Raw genomic sequence first — 21,583 nt, forward strand, 5'->3', positions numbered from 1 at the left:
AAACCTAAGTATATTCTCAAAAAGAAAACCTATACCCCTTTGTTTATCAAAGAAAAAATTTCCACCATAGTACAAGTGTTTGGTTTGTATGTTAATTAGTTTTACAAAATGCTGACTTTGTGAAGAAAGGATTCAACGCATTCTTCCCTTGAGGTCTAGTCTACCTTTTACCAGCATTGTTGCATATATTTATGTAATTAAAAAAAAATCCAAAAAGACCTTGTCTCGTTTAAACTCTTAAGTCTGCTGGTACACCCTGAACACGCATTGTTGCATATATATTTATGTAATTAAAAAAAAATCCAAAAAGACCTTGTCTCGTTTAAACTCTTAAGTCTGCTGGTACACCCTGAACACTTTTTTCTAAATATCTGTAAAGATGGACAGTGAGTTTTTCCTTCTAAAACAAGCTTCACTGCCTGCGTAAAACTCCTTCCAGACACTGCTTTGGATTGGGTCTCAAGACACTCCGGAAAAGCATCAGTGATACTGTGTTTCACAACACTTCTTGCATTGTTTTAATTCCAAATGTATACAAATGAAGTCATTTTAATCCTATAAATAATTTATTTTTAAAAAATTGTGCTGTTAACCCCTTTGCAGGGCAACGAGCTATGTGAAAAGTACAAAACTTTTTGTCAAATGTGATACTGAGAGTGCTTTTGACATAGTTCATTGGTTTATCATCTCAATTTATATATACTGCGCAACGGGCAAGGCTAGAATCCATGAACCAAGCTGCAAAGATCTCAAGCTAAGTAAGGCGGAGAGAGACTTGAGAAACAAGAGAAGGAAATACTTTCCTATCCAATGTATACTCTTCAGACTAAAGCACTCTTTCTATCAAGCCTTCTAAACTGTTAAATAAAGTGTTCCAAACAAGCATTTAAACTTCATTACACAGAAGAGCAACAAGAACAGTAGCCTGCCAGACAAAAAGGCAGGAGGGAAAAATATATATACTGAGTTCAATGGTTAGCCTGAATGTAGCACAGTTCTTCACAACCGATGGGGGGGTAATTTCAACATGGTGTCCAACAACGTTCTAACGACGTGCTTCATCTCGACTGGTTACTATGAAGCAAGGTGGTAAATGTTTGGCCCCAACCGGGCTTCAGAAATGGTTCTTTTTCATGACGAGCATGTCTGTCCAGCTATCAATCATGTTTGTTTGCACCAAATCCCAAGCCATTTAAAATACGACTAATTAAGTTAAACTGAAGTCGTCTGCTCCAAGTTCGCCATCAACTATCCATGCTACTGCATTCCTCTGAGCAAAAACAAAAACATAAGAGAAAGAAATCACACCTTGAAGATCTTATCAATAGTTAATATTTCTATTATAAGGTCATTAATAAAGCGTATTTACATGTCTTACTGAACATGCATTAGATAATGGATCTTAGACTGTAACTAAACCCCATGCTAAAAATGACTTAGAGATCATTATTCATATTAATTTAGCATGATAGGTGTTGATAGTCAAAAAGCATCTTCCAAAAAGACGTAAGACACGTTTGCATTCCAATTTCAGGACAGTGTGCTAATTACAAAGTTGTCGGTCACCCATTTAAGTTATTAAATATTATTCTGTATCATAAACCTCTTGTGGAAGCACTGCTGTGAGAAATCCAGTTGCTATTGTTTTGATTTTCACGGCATTTACTAGCTCATTTTCTAGAGGTACTAAGAAAGAGCGAGCAAGCAGCTAACTGGAGAAAACAAACAAACCAGAAGTAAAACCAACTGGAGGATAGGCTCCGAGTCCTTACGGGAGCAATCAAGGTGTTACGAACAGGAGGTTGGCCAGGCTGGTCCACCTAGTCCAATACCAGAAGCAGATGCCTCAGAAAGCACAGGAGCAGGGAGAGGAGGTAATTCTTCCTCCTGATATCCTTCCCTCTTTCAGCCATTTTCACCTAAGGGACATTCTGAACTAGAGGTGTTCACTCATCTAGTAGCACTCAGTGGATTTCTCTTTGTCTGGGTTCCCTTCAACTCTTGCCCACATCTAGTAACCATGAGGTCCTGTGGCAACAAAATATACTGTACTTCGTTTTTATGTCTCCTGTCAGTTTTTACCACAAGGTTGAACGTGTAATTCCAGAAGCCTATGAACTGCAGAACAACCCTCAGCAGTCATCTTGTTAACAATTCTGTGGGGGAGTTAAGAGCTGGGAACAAGTGTGCATTTTGGCAGTGAAAATAGTTGCATTGTGTCTCACTCCTGGACACAGCCCATTGCTGATGGCTAGGAAAGGATCAGCTGGGTACAGATTTTACGGTGGGAATCTTTGCTCTCTCCGGACTTCGGAGGTTCCTTTTGTAAGCACTGTAATACCATTATTCAATTCGCAGTGTGGTCAGAATGCATTATTTAAACTTAAATACCATTGTATACTATTAAAACTCAAGCATTGCAGGCAAGATTTTTAAGTCTACATAAATAATTTAATATAATCCTGAGGTCTTAGTGACACCACAGTTTCCTATAGGGCCATGGCAGAAATTTGAATATCATGTTGGAAATACCAGCAGTTTCCTATTTATTCCACAAACATAAATAACTTAGATGAAAATCAACAGCCACACATAAAAACCTAGTAACTTCTTTAGTAAAAGTAATGACTCCAACCCAAGAGTTAGAAGCATTTTTCTATCTTATTTACGGTATAGAAAATCCACTGGACCAACTGCCTTTGATGAAAGCTGCTAGTGATGAGAAAAGATACACATGCACACACACCGTTTTTTACCTTCAATATCCTGGTTGTCTATGAAAGGCGCTGGTCCCCATATTCTAACAGTGCCATCGTCAGAGGCGCTGGCCATCATGGATGGAATCTGTGGGTTCCAGCTCACGCAATTAACAGTACGCGTGTGCCCTGTCAGCTCCGCAATTGGCAGCTCACTACGCTTGTGCCAAATATATACTTTGTGATCTAAATAAAATAGGCATTTAAAAACCAGAATGAGAAAAATTGCTCTGCACAGACTGACTTGTCTTATCAAATCGAACTTCCGCAAAAGCTCTCAGCAACTACAAACCCCCAGAAGTGTTGTAAAACCCACAACTAAACCCCACGTCTGTTGAACAAGCAATAGTGCTAATAAAAGTTTTTCTTCTAAAAGTCATCTAATGAACGTGCGTAAAGCTCTTCCACCAAGAGGCATATTCGCTTTTAAGACTTGCAAGTCTACTACACTTGGTGTCTGAAGATAAATATTTGACTACAATGCAAATAAGCCAATACCCGGCTCAAGAAAGAAACCAAGCTACTGTTAGAGGTATGGAGTTGTAATCTTACTCAAAAGGAAATCTTGCAGATTGTTTCTTAAACAATCCTATTTATGGATTAGTACATGCATTACGAATTCATGAGTACACAGTCAGAATATTTACAACCATCTTTTGGTGAGCACTAGGTAAGATCACAGCTCTACAGTTTATGAAATACGCCTGGATACTAAAGACCTAAAACATCCCAGTTAAAGAGCAAACAGAGCAAATGAGGGAGAGCAAAGCTTAATGTCTCAAATTGTCAGCTATTACTGTCTTTGACAACTATTAATTCTGTGTGGTATTTAAAGATACGAGTTTGTATATACTACAGTAGATGCAATAAACTCTATAGATCCCAGTTTATGATAGGAAGCTTTTAATTACTTCTAGCAACACACTAGAAAGACAATAGCAAATAGTGAGACACTCCACAGGTCTTTTGAGAGAAATACATACCCAGCCATACTGAAGAATAAATGACTAAAGGTGTTTCTGTTTTTTGTTTTATTTCCAACTGTAGACTAGCAGCCTTTAACAAGCCTTTGGGGTGACCTTTCTAGGAATGTCTTTGCCATATCCCAGCGCTATAAAAACTGAACAAGTATGTACTACTAGTATTACACCAAACTCTAGTAGTTAGGGCTAGCATATTAAATGGAAGTATTTTTATCTGTTTGGAAGGTTTTAATTTAGACGTCATTCTGAAGGCTTAGCAAACCAACCAATCTTCCTCTAGTCCTCCTCCCAACTCCTTACTCTTGGACCTATCTGCTAGAATAGCATCATGTGATAACTCAGTTGTCTTCTGCTGAATCAGCTCATTTGAGTACACCACCTTTGTATGTACACTTGTATTGATGCAAACGTTCTGGTTGTGTTTACATTCCACTCATGATTTCAAGAGACTACGTTATCCATGCTGTTCAAACAAGACAATTCACTTTCTGCAAGCAGACACTGGACACGCAAACCTCTGCTGTCTAGGAGAATCAAAGCCTAAACACAACCCAGTATTTTGGTGCTTGTCAGAATGTCTATATTTTGTTTTGGAAAAAACCAAGTTTGCTAGATAAAGGCGGGAGTCGATTTCCCTCCCTCAGACCTCCATTTTCTTCCTACTGATGCAAATGTTCAGAAAAAGCCTATCTAGCTGACAACATATCTCAAGACGTTATGACAATGTAATCTGTTATTTTTGGGGTTTTTGTTTAAGATATACAGGCTGAGTAGCCACATTTGCAACAGCTTCAGACAGTCCAATTACAAACAGGGTGCCAGTTTCAAGTACTGCTCAGTACTTGAAAGGCAGTGAAGATAATAAAGAATAAATAAATGGGGGGAGGACTGGTGCACTGCAGCATCTACACATGCACAGGCTCATCAAAATCCTGAACTTTTCGGAGCTCCTGTCCCAAACCAAGAACCTTGTTCAACCATGAAAAAATTCACACTGGGTTAGAGGTCCTGTCCTTCAGCTGTTATATTTCACTAGGTCTGGTCAGAGGGTGAAGTTTTGCTTTATTTTTACACATATTTGGTATTTTTCAGAAAAGTCGAGTAGTAATGTCCTGGGCAACGTTATTTCCTAACAGCTGTGAGTTACATAGTACTAACAGTGATTGCTTACACATTAAGTATAATTCTTAGCCCTGCACAGGCTTGAATCTTAAGTGACCTCCATGGAAGGCGATGGCACTACATCAGTGACAGAACTGAACCAATTCAACATATAAACCATTAACTGATTTCTATTCTTGCCACAAACAGTTGAATAAAAACATACCAAAGCCTTTGATCACCAAGAAACCCTACTAGACTACGTCAACAACTCTTAATTTGAGACTATGCTTGAGACTACTCCTTCCACAATTAAGCTGACAACTCCATTGAAATTAAAATAACCTCACCACACCTATACCTTCAACAGGCAAATTAAGCTGTTACTTCCCAGAAGTATTTTTGATTCAAAACCATAAGCCTAAGTATCATACCACAAAAGAAAAAGCCTCAAGAACACTCCACCCACTTCTAATTAAAGCCGCGCAGATGCTTTTGCTTTAGAGAGGCAGCACAAAAGATTCATTAATTCCTTCTATTACTACCATCCTCTCAAAAAATTCTTTCTGCTAGTGCATGATTATTTCTGGAAGTATGAGGAGCACTGAAATTGTGGCAAACTTACTTAATGAACCAGTTGCTTGCTTTTATAGATGGCAGCTGCTAACAACATTATAAAAGGTTTAGGAAGGACACAGTGTGCCAGTTTTCTGCACAAAAGGGAATGATGTTACCTTCGCTGCCACTTGCAATGAAATCTTCATTATGACCTCCAAAACACGAGTGAATTGTGTAAAATCCTTGTGTAACACCTTGATACTTTCTCACTAAAACTCTGTCTTGTAAATCCCATAAGTGAACTCCCTGGGAATAAGAAGTACAAAGAATGTTATTTTATCATTAAGCAGTATTCATTGCATTCTTTTGAAACAGTAAAAAAAATTAAACATTATGAAAGTACATTACTCTGGCCAACTTTAGCACTGTTACTAGATCAAGAGAGTAGAGATATACCAAATTACTAGATTAAACTTCCAGTCTGTGGACTCTTCCATTCTGAAAGCTCATATTCCTACCCAAGATTCTAAAGTAGAAATAAAATATAAATCTCACACTCCCAGACATGTCAGTCTGCCAAAATTCTTTCTGTACTTGGCTTCTCAATGCAACACTGGATATTAACACTTCATAGTACGTATTTTGTAGTATGAAACTCTTGACCATAAATCAGTTAAAAAAATATCAGTCTCAAGATTAAGGCTGCCTTCTTGTCAGAGAATGCCATGCTACGTTTATGAACATTAAGGCCTTCATATTGCATGAAGTACAACTAGTTAATATCAAACATTTAAAACAGGTAGCAGTTGAGAACAGGTTTATTTGCATTTCCATTTAACATCACCAACTCACCTGAGTTGCTACATTTAACAAAGCTAAACGGCCATTTTTTGAAATAGTAAACGACATAATAGGGTGATCTTCTTGTACTCTGAAACAGTAAGACACATCAGTGTTAAGAGTACACTTAACCAAACAATGATGCGACACCAAGACAAACGGTATGTCCTCTCTCCACAAGGTTATCTAGGGACAGTTGTGAATTTAAAATTAAGTATGTCTCTATGTCAGTACAAGCCAGGTCTGCAGTAGTTTGCTTATAGTTATGACAAATCCCAAGACCAAGAGGGACTTCAGACCTCAAATACAACTCCTAACACTTCCAAGGCAGGATCTAGTAAAATATGCCAGGAACTGAGAAGACAACAACTCTTGATGACTCTAATGCTTAGGAAGTTATTTCTAATACTTGATCCAGTTGCAGCAAGAAGCTTTAGAACTCACTAATTTTTGTCCCATGTTATTCTCCTTTTAATACCAAGAGCATTTTAATAACTTATTTCCTATCCTGCTCCACAAACCCTTCCTCAATCTTCTTCTGACAAAAGAACCAGGAATTTAAAACCAAAGAAAGAGGTAGTTACATGTTCCTGTCTGTAAGATCCTCAAAGTTATAACCCCGAATTCGCTGGTGTGTGTCCGATGCTAGAACGGTTTTCCCATCACTCAAGCACCAAAGGCATTGTACTCTCACCCCTTCCCAGGAGTCAAGGAGATTACCATCTAAATCCTGATCAGAGGAGAAAAAAAAAATTGAACTGTTAGTCTCAGATTTCAGAAAAGTTGTGACAAGTATCTTTTTCACCTTCTATTACCCGGAAAAGAGAGGACTTCATGAATTAGGATTCGGTTGTCTTATCCAAGAGTTTTTCTACAGATCTGTTCTGGAGAGCCAAGAATCCCTTTCATTGCTTATTGTCTTGTGCGTAACACGTGCAATCTACATCACGTCACAGAGCTCACCTTTGCAGTGAGTGAGGTTTGCATACTGCACCGTTATTCTGGGCACCAATTCAGATGACAAATAATCAAGAGTAGGGTAAGACTGTGGACCACCACCCAAGATAACACTAGTCACGTAATGAGGCTTTATAGATTCTGTTTACACTAAGCAAAGACAGCATGCAAAAACTAAGACAGACATAGTCAAAATTCTGTATAATAAACAACGGTTGTGGATAAATTAGTGTATTTTCTAAGGCACCTAAAAAAAATTCCCAGACCACAAATCCTCTTTTAGGCAGGAAAAAAAGATGCTTGAAGCCTTCTAACTGCTACATACAAAGCGCTGCTGAATTACTAAAATTAATGTATTGCTGCTTTAAATTACAGAGGATCAGAAGTTTTAGTATACACACACACGAAAAAAACCCCCATGAACCTTAGACCTGACCACTACAAAACTTTCATTTCTTTGTTTTCAGTGGGACAGATGCAGAGAACTTACACACTGATAGAACTGTCCACGCTGACCTCCCGTTACAAAACGCTTCCCATCAGGATTCCAGGCCACACTTGTTAAACTGTCTTCATGAGACTGGCTCATCTTTGTCCTCAGCTCCCCAGTCTGGAAAACAGACAAAGGCAACAAGACCTCATACCAGAAACCTTTCCCAAAAAGGCATCGGTAATTTTAGCTGACATGCATAGTGTTTGGAAGTGCGTATATTTCAACATTTTTACTAGAAAGCAACGCAAACCTATGAATAACGCAATAAAAGGCAGAAGTTCTTCAGCATCTCCGGTAATCCCCGGACTTGATTTGGGACAATTTCTTTTGTCCCTCAAATCAAGGGAGACGGACTAGCTGACGCGTCATACAAACTGGAAGATTATGAGTAAAGAGAAGAATTAAAAGAAGTTGGAAGAACATAAGAGAAGGAATATGAAATTAAGAAAAAAACCATAGACAGTGAGACAGGAAGAGTATTCAAGAAAATAGAGATGACAAAATACATTGTAGTAAAAAGTTGGAAGTATCAGAGTATTCAGAGCTCCCTGAACTGGAGGTCTCCATGCGAAAATTCAGCTTTCATCCCTAGCTTATAATGCTTCTGTTTCACAAGACAGAGCGCCAATGAGTGGCTTTCCATCGTCAAAACAGTAAGGGCTTCTTTCTGTTCCCTTGTGCCAGCTCTAGCGCTCTTCACTGAGCCAATTTAGTCAATTAGACAGAAGTATCCCAAGGGTGAAAAAAGGGAACATTTTTGTTCTAGGAAACTAAATTAGTTCAGAGTCCAAGGCAGCACAAGAAAGACCATAGAGTCTGCAAGTGAGGCGGGTGAAGCTTTTGTATCAACTCAAGTGCCCATAAAAATCAACAGCAGAAAAGTATTTTCAAATTCATGGAGGAAATGGCAAAAATGCCCTGATGTCTGACTGCAAGATGAAGTCTGAAACAACAAATTTAAGGCTCTGTAGATCTTCCACTGTCGTCACTGGGAAGCTTACATCTTTTCCTTTTGCTACTTGTTAAAATCTTCTATAAGCAATTGCTCCTCTTAAATGATAATTCTGCCCTCTGTTTCTTGATTAATTTACTGTTCTTCTCTTCAGTAGCTCTCTAAGGTCCTAAGGATTTAAGCTATCCCTTTTCAGAAACTACCAGTAACCAGATATACTAAAATTGCCTTGTCACTTAGCCTTGAACTCTAATTTCAGTTGTCAACAAACCAAGCACAGAACTCGTAGGCTGCCATAGCCATTTTCTCCAGCTGAGGAGGGCAGGGAGATCAGTGGATGTTCTTCACACTTAGACCTTTGCACAAGTTTGTAGAAATGACTTTTCATAGCTAACTTATTTAGATTTTGAAACAAAAGCAGTAGGCTGACCACAAAGTTTTAATTTTTACTCTCATTCACCACTTACTTGTACATTCCAGAGCCAAAGCTCAGAACAATCATCTGGGCCACAGGCAACAAGATAGTTGTCATCTGGACTCCAAGCAATATAAGAGACACCATAGGCATGACCTTCTAACGTCTTTAGTAGTTTTAGCTGGTGAGTATCCTGAAAGAAGAGAGTCTATTGAGACAATGCAAATTACCCCCTCCTAGACTTCATACATACAGTGTGTCCAACTACAGCACGTTTGCTTTATGCAACTTGGCGCCTGCCTTTACAAGACACAAGAACAGGTTCTTCCTGGAAAAGTAGTTGCTGGTTTACAGAGTAGGACCAACCATGAAGTGAAAGCGCTGAAGTTTCAACGTGCAAAACAAGAATACTTGTAGGCATTTTTGTTCTAATCTTCTGTGATACCTGAATGTGGAACTCAAAACACCATTGTGTAGAGAGTTGTACCGTACAATACACCTGCTTAGTACAGCAGTTTTCTGTAGTGTCAAGCCTGTACATCTAATGAAATGCAAAAGTACTATTAACTATATTTTACAGAATTGTTATGTAAAAGTAAAAACATACTGGAAGCTTGTTGCAGCTAAACAGAATCAAAACCTTCATGTATGCTGGGAAGGGAAAACCTCCAAGTACCACTGTGTTTATAAGTTTTAATGTATCTCGTGTGTGCTGATCAAGAAAAAAGTTTTACAGAAATCTGTTTTAAAAGCTTCCTTGAGAGTTGTTATTTCAGAAATGCTGCCTACAGCAAGCTGTTGCATCTTTTCTGCCAGACTTACTGAACAAAGCATACTTTGCTCTCAGAGTATCTTGTATCACCTTTATGCTGCAACTGCTCTGCTGCTGCCTTGTCAGAACTTGACTTTTTAGCAGCCTATCAAAATAAACAGTACAGCTAGATATTGTGAAACAGCCATTCACAGGCTTCCTAAATACAGAAACAGGCTTCAATCCAGTATTTAGTGCTGACTCTTGACAACAACAGGCATATACAGAAATGAGAACTGAGCTTGTTAAACTGTTAATCATTTTTGTGAAGCCTCTTGAAAAAAGGGCAAGTGGATTTTCCTCCCTCCTCCACTTTTTTTTTTAAATCATCTCTGCATGGGGGATGTTTATACCTCCTACTTCTCTTCAAAAAGAGTGACTCATTTGAAAATCTAGTTTGATTTCTCAAATTGTTCCTTCTCTTTCTTTTGCTTTAGTGTTAATCAGCAGAGCACCTCTTGATTCTGAAGAGAAAGAACATGGTCAGAGGAACAGAATGACTCAAAGGACTGTTTCCTGGGATCAGCTGCAAGAGATTTGGTGACTCTCAGCCAGACTGCAGCTTCTACAGTTCTGCTGACTAGAAAAACCAAATGCTCAAGAGAAAGTGGGCTAAGAATACTCCTCAAAGCACAGAGAAAGCGGGGCAAACAAATGGACCTCCTCAAGGCTCCTTTTCCACTCCAATTATTATTCCTGATCTGCATTAGACACTACTGTGTCTGTAGTTAAACTTATCAGCAAGGAAAGCGAGTCATGTCTGACATCATCTCACATCCTGGAGCTTGCCTGCAACTGATGTATTTCTTTTTACATCAGGATTAAAGCAGCCCGTCACATTTGATACTCACGAGGAGCAAGATACATAGGATATTCTCCTTCTAATGCCAGGACTTTGTGGCTGTTACTATCTCTCATGCTGCTCTCCAAACACAGCAAAACTGCTATACCATGTTTTGCTCTACAAGAGCAGTCAATGGTATTTCAGGAAAACATTCCTAAATTTAGTCAACCTGCTTCCCACCCACCACCAAAGGAAATCTCAGCACTTCTATCCCTTACACATAACAAAAATCTGGGAAGCTCTGTAGAAGGAACAACCATTCAGGCATCAACTTAAGTCTGCAGTAGTTGCACTCCTTGACTGAAAAGCCAAAAAACTGTTAACAGTTTTTAGAGAGTGTGGGGGGAAAAAAAAAAGGTTTCTGTAAGGAACAAGTTAAAGGAGAGCTCTATCAAAGAAGATGCATGCCAGGCAAGGTGATGCACCTACTACACCCTAGATATTCTGCCACACTTAGTAACAGTCAAATAATGCATTCCACACACCAACCTAGCTCACTCAAGACATTATTTAATGATGCCGAGTCTGCATAAGAACTCAGAAATGAACAAATGAGGAAAGGAGCATGGGTTAAGACAGCTTAGGCATAACTGCGTTTTAGAAATGAAATAAGAAATTCATGGTATGAAATTAAGAAAACACGTGGAAGCAGTGTCATTACGCTTCAAGAAGGGTGATGAAGAAAAGGAGAAATGAAGGATTCACACATGTGAAGTCTGTGTGTAAAAAGAAATACTGTCCAATTAAAACAGTGTTCTCCTGTCACTTGCCCAGACAGAGTTGGATGGATGTTGCCCTGTAGTTTTTTTTTTGTTTTTTTTTTAAACACATACAGATTAGAATAATTCTAAACACCTAAAGCCTTGAAAACCTGATTAAACTTACGGCTCAAGAGACATTGTCAACTGCTACAGGGTCTGTGAGAAGCATGCTCTGGCAAATACGAAAACTCAACCACTAGAGTTACGTGGTCTCATGTTATTTAGGCATACACCTCCGTGAAAGGGATTCAAATTTACTTTAATTACTCAAATACAGAAGATAAAATACAAAGCTGCTTTCCCACTTATAAGAGATTTTGTTTCTTTAGCAATCCTTGGCCAAAAGGGTTAGTCTAAAACACTCAAAACATTTGGTTTGAATAAGTACGCATTAGCTAAAAGTCCACTACAAAATGTGCTAATCAAGATGCTGGGTAGTAAACCCCATCACTACAAAAGGAATACATGCCTCTACAATCAAGTGACAAGTCAACCAACAGCAAAAACATTTGATCCTTAGAATTCCTGTGTTAAAAAAAAATGATAAAAAATACAGATAATCTCCTAGCTGAATAACGGAAGTCAGCAGCTATGCACCTCCTGGCCCAGAGCACGCGGGCTCCAGTAACAAACAAACCAACCACAACAGTTCTATGCCTGAAAAATCTACAGCATTTGCTGGTATTTCAGGGGCTACATAACCCTGTTCCGTGTAGTGCACAGTTGTACAGTTCTCCTGTCTTCTTAATAGCAAAAGAGACTCAAATTATACGGCTTCCTAATCTGTAGTGGGAGAAATGGATTAAAGTACAGCTCTCAAATCCTACTGAAAGCCAGCGTGGAACTGCAAAAACCTTTCACATCTTCCCCCTAACGTACCAGTTTGCATTTGTGTGGTTAAACTGCAAGAATCTTATTTCTGATAGTGTTTTAAAAGCATTAACCTCAAATTTTATGTACATGTTCAATTTCATGTACAGTTTTCAGTTGTTATGAAATATATAGACGTAGTTTCGTATCACTTCTACAAGTCAATTAAAACAGATTCACACTCAATCTTTTTATTTGCATGAGATTAGATACGGGTAGGAAAGACAGATCTTGTAGCTGTATGGTATTTCATATATGAGAAACAGTGCCTCGTATTAGCATCATAACTTAAAATCGCAATCTGTAACAAAAAGGAAGGGTATACTTCCATGTGTCAGTGGATTCTGACAAGCGTTTAGATCTTCATCTCAAGCCAAGGCAAGTCCTACAATGGCAACTAGCATGAAGTGGTATCCTGACAGAACTTCAGTTTATCACATACCATTTTATTACTCAGAAATAAAGCAATAAATTGCGAAATGGATAGAGTATTCCAATCCAAGTGTAGTACAGCAAACAGGTAAGAGAACGGGATTAGTCACAAACATACATCAGAAGTACTCTTAAGAATAAGAGTGATTTAGAAGAAAGGTTCCTCACTGCCTTGCCTCTTCCACTCTCACCCAGTGCTTCTCAAGGCCTTCAAGCTGAGAAGCTCCCTGGAGGGGACACCAGCAGGCACTACCCTGTGGTACTCGTTAGGGACACACAAAGTCCCTGCCCCAAAGCAGCCAACAGTTCAAGTCTGTTACACTCAAGCATCAGGTTTTCAAGTGTCCTCTTTTGCTAACTTACAGACTGCGATATTCAGTCTTTCACATCCCAGAGAAACGCTCAAGTCAGCAGGCTACAATATGTGTATTTTATCCTGTCCTACAAAAATCAAACCATCCTGGCAAGAGAAAGCAGAGGAAAGGAAAAGACAAGCAATACACACTTAAAGACACATTGCAGACTTACTGGATCAACCTGCCATATAATAACAGTTGTGTCCTTAGATCCTGTTGCTAGTTTAGTGCCGTCATTGGAGAATTTACAGAACCACACTTCATTACAGTGCTCCGTTAGTATCTGCTGTGTATAGCATGGGAACTGTTTCCTGGGAAAAGAAAGGGATGCATTTGCATGTTAATAAGAAAGCAGTAAAAGATCTTTTAAAATTGAGCTAGTAAAACCTAAACCACAAACTTAAATCCAAGACCAGAAAACTTAGAAAATTCCTCTATTAACAGCTGCTTCAAGTAAGTACAGAATGAAGCACCTTATCTGGTAAAAAGCTCATGCCACCAAGCGACTGAAACTAACTGTGATAACTTTCAACTATTCTTATTCCACTCACACAATTTGTTATGCTTTCATACAACTTGGAACAAAAGTGACCCCCTTAAGAGCGTTAACGTCTTACTACCACACACTTCTATAGTGTATACAAAACACTGGAGTCCAAACCTCTGAAACCTATGTGCAATGTTATATTTACGGGTGAGGTTTTTCGAAGTACCTAACTCCCTCGGCTATATCTTGGCAAATCTTTAGAAGCAATTCTTACACAAAAGTTAAATACAACAATAGTCTTGTTTCGTTTTCTTGAATGTGATCTGCAATAAGTTATGTGTGTCTCTGCCTTCATTTTATGGATTTTTCCCCACTTTCTTCGCAGAGCACCACATACAATAGCTAAGCATGACTAACATGACACCATTATAAGCCTTCAACTTGAACTGTTTTCCCCTCAGAAAAGCTACGTTCTTTTGTAAAACATTAGTTTATTGTATATTTCTTTTGATAAACACTGAAGGAGAAGTCAAACATTCTCTAGAGCTAATATTTAATCTTTTCATCACACACTGAGGAAAAGCTAACAGCCAAAATATTACGTTGGGAAACAACTTTTATTTTATATACAACTTGCCTGCTATATAAAAATATAAACTAAAATAAACATAGGCTTTTACAACAGATGACTGCTTTAATAACACTGCAATAACTACAAGTTCATTGTTCAGATGCACTAGGCTGTCTCTAACCACATACATTTTCTCTGAACTGCAGGATTTAGTCTTATGTTGAGTTTTTAATGGTGCCCAGTGCAACACAAGTCTAATGGGACACAACAGTACTAATGTAACAACAGTCTCTATGAATGTACAGGTGAACTTATCACTGGAGATATACTGGCCTAAAAAAGCCCTACTTCCTTTAAATTTGTCTTAAATATAGTTTGGTGATAGCCAAGCTGATTAGCATTAGTTTTTCAGAAGCTGGAAAAAGTTCTGCTTAATACAGCATCTACACCCTCTCAATCTATTTTATTTAGTCCATGCTTAAAGACTACTGAGAAGCACTAAACAGTCGTACATCCCTCATTTTCTGTCTTACGGCAGAGGAGAAAAGCAAAATGTACATGTACATATCTGTAGTTGGCCTCCTTGGGTATACCTACTTGTTTACAGAGAAACAAGTCTGCTCTGCCCCTGCTTTAAGCTGACCAGGAGCTGTCTAGCTGCCACTGGAACAACACTGAGTCCAAGGTAAAAAGCCCCACCCATGAAAGAAGACTTTGTTTTCCTTTAAGTCTAGAGGGAGGTAGGCAAGCCCTTACACAGATTAAACGCACCTACAGGAATAGCATTTTGGTTATTATTTAGTGATATTGTAATAACAGTGTTTTCCTCAGAGCAGCAAATTGCTCTGGAAGGTGAAAGAGTCTTTACCCATACCTCATACAAAGTACAAGGGGTACACTGTGTCCCAGGAAGACTTTTCAGCATATTTCATTTAAAAAAAAAAAAAACCCAACAGTCTATAGAACAATAGGGCTTCTATTTCAGAACTTAAGAAAAGCAGCCAAGGTTGACTTTTCAGCATATTTCACATTTAAAAAAAAAAAAAACCCAACAGTCTATAGAACAATAGTGCTTATATTTCAGAACTTAAGAAAAGCAGCCAAGGTTTTATAGACATGAAAAGCAAGCAGTATAATGCTGGAGTAGACAATTTTTGTAGGTTCCTGAAAGGGTAACAGGCACAGTTGATACAGCTGCCAGAGACAGACACATCCCAATATTGAATTATGCTATTCACAGCCCAGTCAGATCAGAGCCCTCTCACAAATAGTTCTCTTCACATATCTAATGAAACACATAATCCAGCAAGTTTGACTTCACTGAGAGCAAAGAACACATTAAATAACTCTTCTGCAGAAGGAAACGGCAGCAGCCACGAAACAAGAAACCAAAGCCAGTTGTCTAACAGTTTGTTTTGGTTAATTCGGTATTACTGTAGCTCAAAGGTTTCTCTTTTTTGGAAGTGTTTCGTTACAGCTTGTTCTGTTCAGCACTTGAAGCATGTTGTTCACATACTGAAATAAAAGTATCTAATGAAGTTATCTGTTGGTGTATTTACAAAAGTTCAAAATTCTAAGCATAATACCAAACAGCTACTTTTTTTATTCCCTGTACATACCATGGAAGATTTATTCCTCAACTTCTACAATGGTTCTTTTCCAGAAATGCTACATTAAGCTAGTACCTAGAAAGCAACAGCATTCACCTCTCATTTGGGTTTCACTGTTTGTAAACTCAGACTACAGTTTATTCACATGAAAGCAAGACAAAAGAATTCCAGAGAAAAAAAGCCCAAACAACTAGAACACCCACCTAGGATGAAACCTAAAAATGACCACCCCCAAGAACATCAATTCTCTATTATCAAAATCTCAGGCACAGTAAGATGAAATCCTTCACCTTCACTCCCAGCAGTTTCTCCTTCCTATCTCCCACTCTTATGATTTTTAGTTACACATTTCACCTATTAGTGCAATTCAAGCATGCGTGATCAAAATATTGCCAGAAGTCCAAAACAGATTAGTTCTAACTAAAAAACGGAAAGTTGTCAGTGTTCTATATCATTTAAGTAGTACAGAACTTAGTCTAACTATTAGACTACTGTTACTTCTGTCAGTTCAATAAAAATTTGGCTTCCACTGTCTTTAACTCACCTCATTATGCCCAAGCATGGCAGCACGTACAGCGCACCACATACTGATCTCAGACCCCTGCAATAGGTAGGTACAATAGGTTGAGTTGAGGACAGAATGGAAGCCTTTATTTTGAAGTGGATTTTTTTTAATTAGTTATGAGTATCTATGTATGCATACCAAATACGCAAATTTAGGAAGTACCATTAGGTGAAAAAACCCACCAAACTACGACCAAACTTTTATGTCAGCAGATACATTCAGATGGGTGAAATTCAAGTCCAGATTTGTTACATATAGTATCTTCTATATCTGGTTCTCCCTCAGAGCCTCAGTAAACCTGCTCGAATGCTCTTTGGGGTTTCATTAATCATATCAAACCCTCCACAGAACATCCAATGTTACTTATGGACTTGTATAAAGACTGAAATTAAATCTTTTTCCATTAGTCTGATTTTAAGACTCACTTCTGAAGTAGGGAAGCTACAATTCTAGTACCAGATCATTTCCAATAGCTCTTCAAATGGGGAAGTCAAATGTCCACACACACACAACTGCTGAAACAATGTGATGTAGCAAAATTGCAAACTGCAAACTAAATAGTCTCAAAGTGTTTCCTGAATACATGAAGAGCTGAAAATAAATTTTAAAACCTTAAGATGACTACAGTGAAGTACTATGGAAGTCTGCATCTTAAGTCAAAGTGGCTCAGTTCAGAAAGTCTCTATAAGCGAGTTTGTCAGTACTTGATTAACTTCCTCAGATGAGCTAACCTTAACATGAAAAGAATTCCTCTTTAAGCCCAAGTGTTAGCCAGTTACATGAATACACATAAGGGTATCATATACAGCCCTTACTTTAAGGGTTCTAGCCCTCATTCCCTTACTACACCCACACAGCAGTTTTTTGTAAAAGCTACACTGAGTTTATTTTTTAGGCCCTTAGCTGAGTTTTCCTGAATGAGGAAAAACCACTCAAGTCAGCTATTTGTCAAAAACACCTTCCTGCTTTGCATATACTAGAGTAGGGCATTTTGAAGATCCAGAAGCAGCACAGGTTTTGTTAAGAGTTATCCAGATAGCCTTAAGAGCTAACAAATAGGTACAAGAGATGCTCGATTCTTACTACCTTACCGAAAAAAATAGCTCTTACATAACATATAATGTGACTTATACAAAAATCAGAAACATTTATTGCATATTTCTATGCTGTTTTAACCTTTGTGCCTAAAAGCACCTCACTGTTCACTATTGAAATTTGAAGCTGAAAGCTGACTTCATGAACTTGGCTTCAGGAGGCTTTTTGCATTCCATTAAGCTTGAATACAGTCTGAGTAAGTAACGTAGTAATGATTCTTCACTGAAAACACACAGCAATCACATGTGGAATAAACAAACTAGCTGTCCAAAATTACAAGCGGCTAAGAATTAGCCTAGTAATATACTCTATTCATACCCATCTGACTAAAATTTTTAAGCTTCAGTCTGTCCCCATTAATCCACACCCAGCTACCAAAGTCTCTCGTACACACCTTCTCTACTCCCCCCATTGCTCATTTAAGAAGAACTGTCTCCTCCCACTTAACTCCTGCTGCATCAAATCATAATAGCTTTCATGTTACTTTTAACAGTAGGTACAGTTAGATTATTTTAAATGACAATGTAAAGATGTTGTCCCCATCTTAAAAGTTGCAAGGGTTTCTTACCTACTACAAACGTGATCTATTAGCAGCGAGACAGACTCTAGATTACTATCTAGTTTTGTATTATGATATAGGCACCGGTCCCGTTGTAGTTCCACAGCCTGACGTAGCAGGTTCTGTAAACGTCTTGGAGGAAGCATCACTGATGGGGGTAGGTATGCTTTAAAAGAGTTATTAAGAAAAACCAAAAGAAGATATATCAAAACCAAAGTTACAAGAGCGAGCATATTTTGATTTGAGTGGTTTTGGAAGAGACATTAGTAAATAAAACTTAAACTACAGGAAGAGAGTGCACATAGCTTGTCAAATTTACAGCCATACATCTGGAATTAGAAGCATAAACTTCAGAAAAGCTGAGCTGTACACAAGGTAATTGTAGTTATATGCTGTCCTGGCCAACAAGCACCATTTACACGACTTAACTCAAAACCCAGTATTTAACAAAATTTGTAAAGTTATAAACCATCAGTCAGCTGTGTTATCTATGGAATTGTCTACTAACACTATCAAAATAAAGAATACCATGTGTTTTAGAACTTTGATACAGAGTATTACACCAGCCAAAAGAAAGAGAGAAGAGAAATGATAATTCATAGCAAGATGAGACCACTATCAGCCAGTACTAGTACCACTAGTAGTTACAGGCCACACTTAGTTTCAATCTCTCTGTATAGCTGGCATTTACAAAACTCTCCCCTGCCCCAATCCGCACATTTAATCACCAAGTTATACTATTACTGCATGCAGCAGAGCTAAGGAATAAGAGCTCCTATTACAAATAGTTTATCAGAGACAGAAGGTGAGATACAGAAGATCAAAGGGTAAAGGCACCTAAAGGCATTCCCGTTAACCGAGAAATTAAAAAACCACCAGCAAAAGGCACTTAAAGTCAATCCCCGAGGATATGTCATTATGTAAAAGGTACTGGATTTACAGAGGTGGGAATAAATTTTAAACACTGGAACATCTTACTCTGGAGTTTGTCCAAAAGTTTAGATCTGGACGCTGTTCCTTTCCCTTCCCACTCTGCTTTTGCACGCAAGTCTTCTGCGTGGCTACACATTAGATACCTGTTTAAAAAAAAGCACACACACACCAACAGACCACATCTTTCTGGAATAACTCTTTTTTTTAAGCATATCTATAATAACATTCTTAATGAACTGAAAATTGGTGACTTAAGCTTGAGACTGACAGGAAAAGAGGCAGGCAACTATTCCACACAAATACACATCTTCAGAACAAACGTCTACAAATTTGCAATAGAGAAAACATACACAGATTTTTAAGAAAGGTAGAAATGTCTTGTTTCCATCTAAGAACAATCCAGACTATATTCACCTTACTTATTCAATTATAAGATAACAGATCAGATGACCGTACACAAGTAAATATTAATTGAGTTCTAATACAATCACAATCAGGTTGGTTTCAAGTGTCTTAAACAGAACGCTGTTTACTGAGTAGTCTTCCTTACTCACCATTTTGGCATACCTCACCACTGCTTAACATTAACCCTTAACATTAGTCAACAGCATAATAGCTTTAATACAGTTTGAGTTTTTACAGGGTCAGTTATCAAAAGCTACAGCATTCCTTTAGGAAATTCCACTGAAAGAGCTCTCAAAGTCCAAGCACTTACCCACTGAGGACATGAATGCGTTCTGTATTATATTTCAGAGGCGTCAGTTCACAGCGCAGAACCTGAAGTGCCTCCAGGACCTTGCCATCCTCCAGGTATTCCAGGTACTTCTGCTGCAGCAGCAAAAACTTCATCCTCTGACATGACAGAAAGCACCAGTCAGGGGAAAAAGGTTGACTGAAGTTTCAGAAAACGTTTGAGCCTAAACAGAACAGTAGAAACCATTCTACTATGCCCTTCAGAAATACAGCTATATGTAATGTTTCATTACTCAATTTCTTTTCGCTGGGTTTTCAACAACATTAATAGATAACTTAACTGCTATCTCCTTCCTGCCTTATGGGGCTCCAAGAATCTTCCTACTTCATTTTTCAGATCTCCCCTTCAACTTGTCTCATTTTCATACTTACTCCCTTTTCAGTCACCATTTTTCAGACCCTTAATTAGATAGGCTGCCAAATCTTATATAGTATCAAGAAAAGGACTCAAAAGCAGCTAATTGCATATTTAAGACCGCATGACAGCACAAAAGACAACAGGCCAACAAGTTCTCACACTGCTTACATAGGAGCTGACATGGGTTGTTTGCATAGCAATAACAAATTGACACTGCCCGTGGTTTTGTTTTGTAGTTCCACCTTAAGTTACTTTCCCTGGATGTTGTATCATTTTTCAGGATTACAGAAAAATAGTTTCCTATATTTAGGAATAAATTCTCAGAATTAATCACTGCTTTTCAGAGTGTTCATCTTCCAAATTTTGGTTGTTTTCTTTTTAAAAAGTTAATCAAGCCTTCTATTCTAACAACAAATGTCTGTGGGCAAAAGAAGAAAATCAGGCATTCATTTACTACATTCAAAGACAGAAAACCTAAGTCCTAGAAATTGATAATACCAATTTAATAGAAACACTGGTTGTTTCTGGGTGAAACCCACTATTCTGTGTTTACACATCTTCTTTACTGCTAGCCATTATCAGAGAGAAAAGACATTTCTGGTCCACAACACTCACCAGGTGAAAGAGGAAAACGTACATTCTTAGATACACATAAGATTAAATGTATCAAATTACATCTGCTTTTCTAAGGAATACGCCACCAGTTCAATCACCCATTTCCTTCACTTTGTCAGACCTCAGGCACCTCCCTATTTTCATGCTCATATTTGGTCAATGTTTACTTAGTTTCAAACCCACTGCTCGCCTCCTTGAGTAGAAGGATAATCAGAAAGCTTAAGATCCTCCTATCCTAGTAAAGCTTCTGTGAAAGTTTAAGGCTTACTCATGTAAAATCCAAAGTTAAAACAAATCAGTTTAGCTCCCAGAGATATTCAGTTCTTCAAAAGAATAAAGTTTCCACATACGGGGCTATTAACTTACCACACAGCTTTGCGAAGCATAAACCATTATACAGTAAAGATGATTTATGTTCAAACATGTCTGTAGTACTCTACTGTCCTGTATTTGACAGGCAAACACATATTATATTCCATATCCAGCTCTTTATTTGAATTGTTAGAGCTTCACTGCACGGTTTTTCCAGGCGAGACATGTAGAAAACCAAAAGGAAGTTATCCCAACTATTTACAACCTCAGTGGTTGGTTCCATGCAGTAGGCCAGCAGACCTCACACTGTTTGCTTATACACTAGCAGCAGGAGGGACAAGAGCTTCCTCTCCCAGCTATGCCCGTGCCCACAAGGATGCGTGGAGATGCTCAGGTAGTAGTCACATACCATATTTCACACCTCTTGGTCACCTCACACTGATGATAACCACCACCTAAAAAAAGCTGGTATTTTCAGTCTGCAATAAAAACTACAATTCCCCAACTCTTCCTTCTCCATTCACTGCATGTATTTATTAAATTTAAATAATCTTTCCCTCAAATGTGATAACCACATCTGTATCTAATTACTCTTT

At 38.2% G+C, this 21,583-nt stretch overlaps 1 protein-coding gene across 1 annotated transcript in view; it reads right to left on the reverse strand.

Annotated features, from left to right (window-relative positions):
- Nucleotides 1–554: 554 nt before the first annotated feature.
- The window catches only part of WDR26 (WD repeat domain 26), a 26,030-nt gene continuing 5,001 nt past the window's right edge, over nucleotides 555–21,583 (reverse strand). Inside the window, exons 3-13 of the mRNA XM_010143453.1 lie at nucleotides 19,665–19,801; nucleotides 18,995–19,092; nucleotides 18,026–18,182; nucleotides 13,302–13,440; nucleotides 9,108–9,248; nucleotides 7,686–7,805; nucleotides 6,823–6,968; nucleotides 6,251–6,329; nucleotides 5,575–5,704; nucleotides 2,757–2,942; nucleotides 555–1,270 (exon numbers count right to left, since the gene is read on the reverse strand). Coding sequence (XP_010141755.1) covers nucleotides 1,245–1,270; nucleotides 2,757–2,942; nucleotides 5,575–5,704; nucleotides 6,251–6,329; nucleotides 6,823–6,968; nucleotides 7,686–7,805; nucleotides 9,108–9,248; nucleotides 13,302–13,440; nucleotides 18,026–18,182; nucleotides 18,995–19,092; nucleotides 19,665–19,801 — 1,359 coding nt within the window. The 3' untranslated portion in view covers nucleotides 555–1,244. The remainder of the gene's footprint in view (nucleotides 1,271–2,756; nucleotides 2,943–5,574; nucleotides 5,705–6,250; nucleotides 6,330–6,822; nucleotides 6,969–7,685; nucleotides 7,806–9,107; nucleotides 9,249–13,301; nucleotides 13,441–18,025; nucleotides 18,183–18,994; nucleotides 19,093–19,664; nucleotides 19,802–21,583) is intronic.

The sequence above is a fragment of the Buceros rhinoceros genome, unplaced genomic scaffold (assembly GCF_000710305.1).
Source record: "Buceros rhinoceros silvestris isolate BGI_N320 unplaced genomic scaffold, ASM71030v1 scaffold34489, whole genome shotgun sequence".
Lineage (NCBI taxonomy): Eukaryota > Metazoa > Chordata > Aves > Bucerotiformes > Bucerotidae > Buceros > Buceros rhinoceros.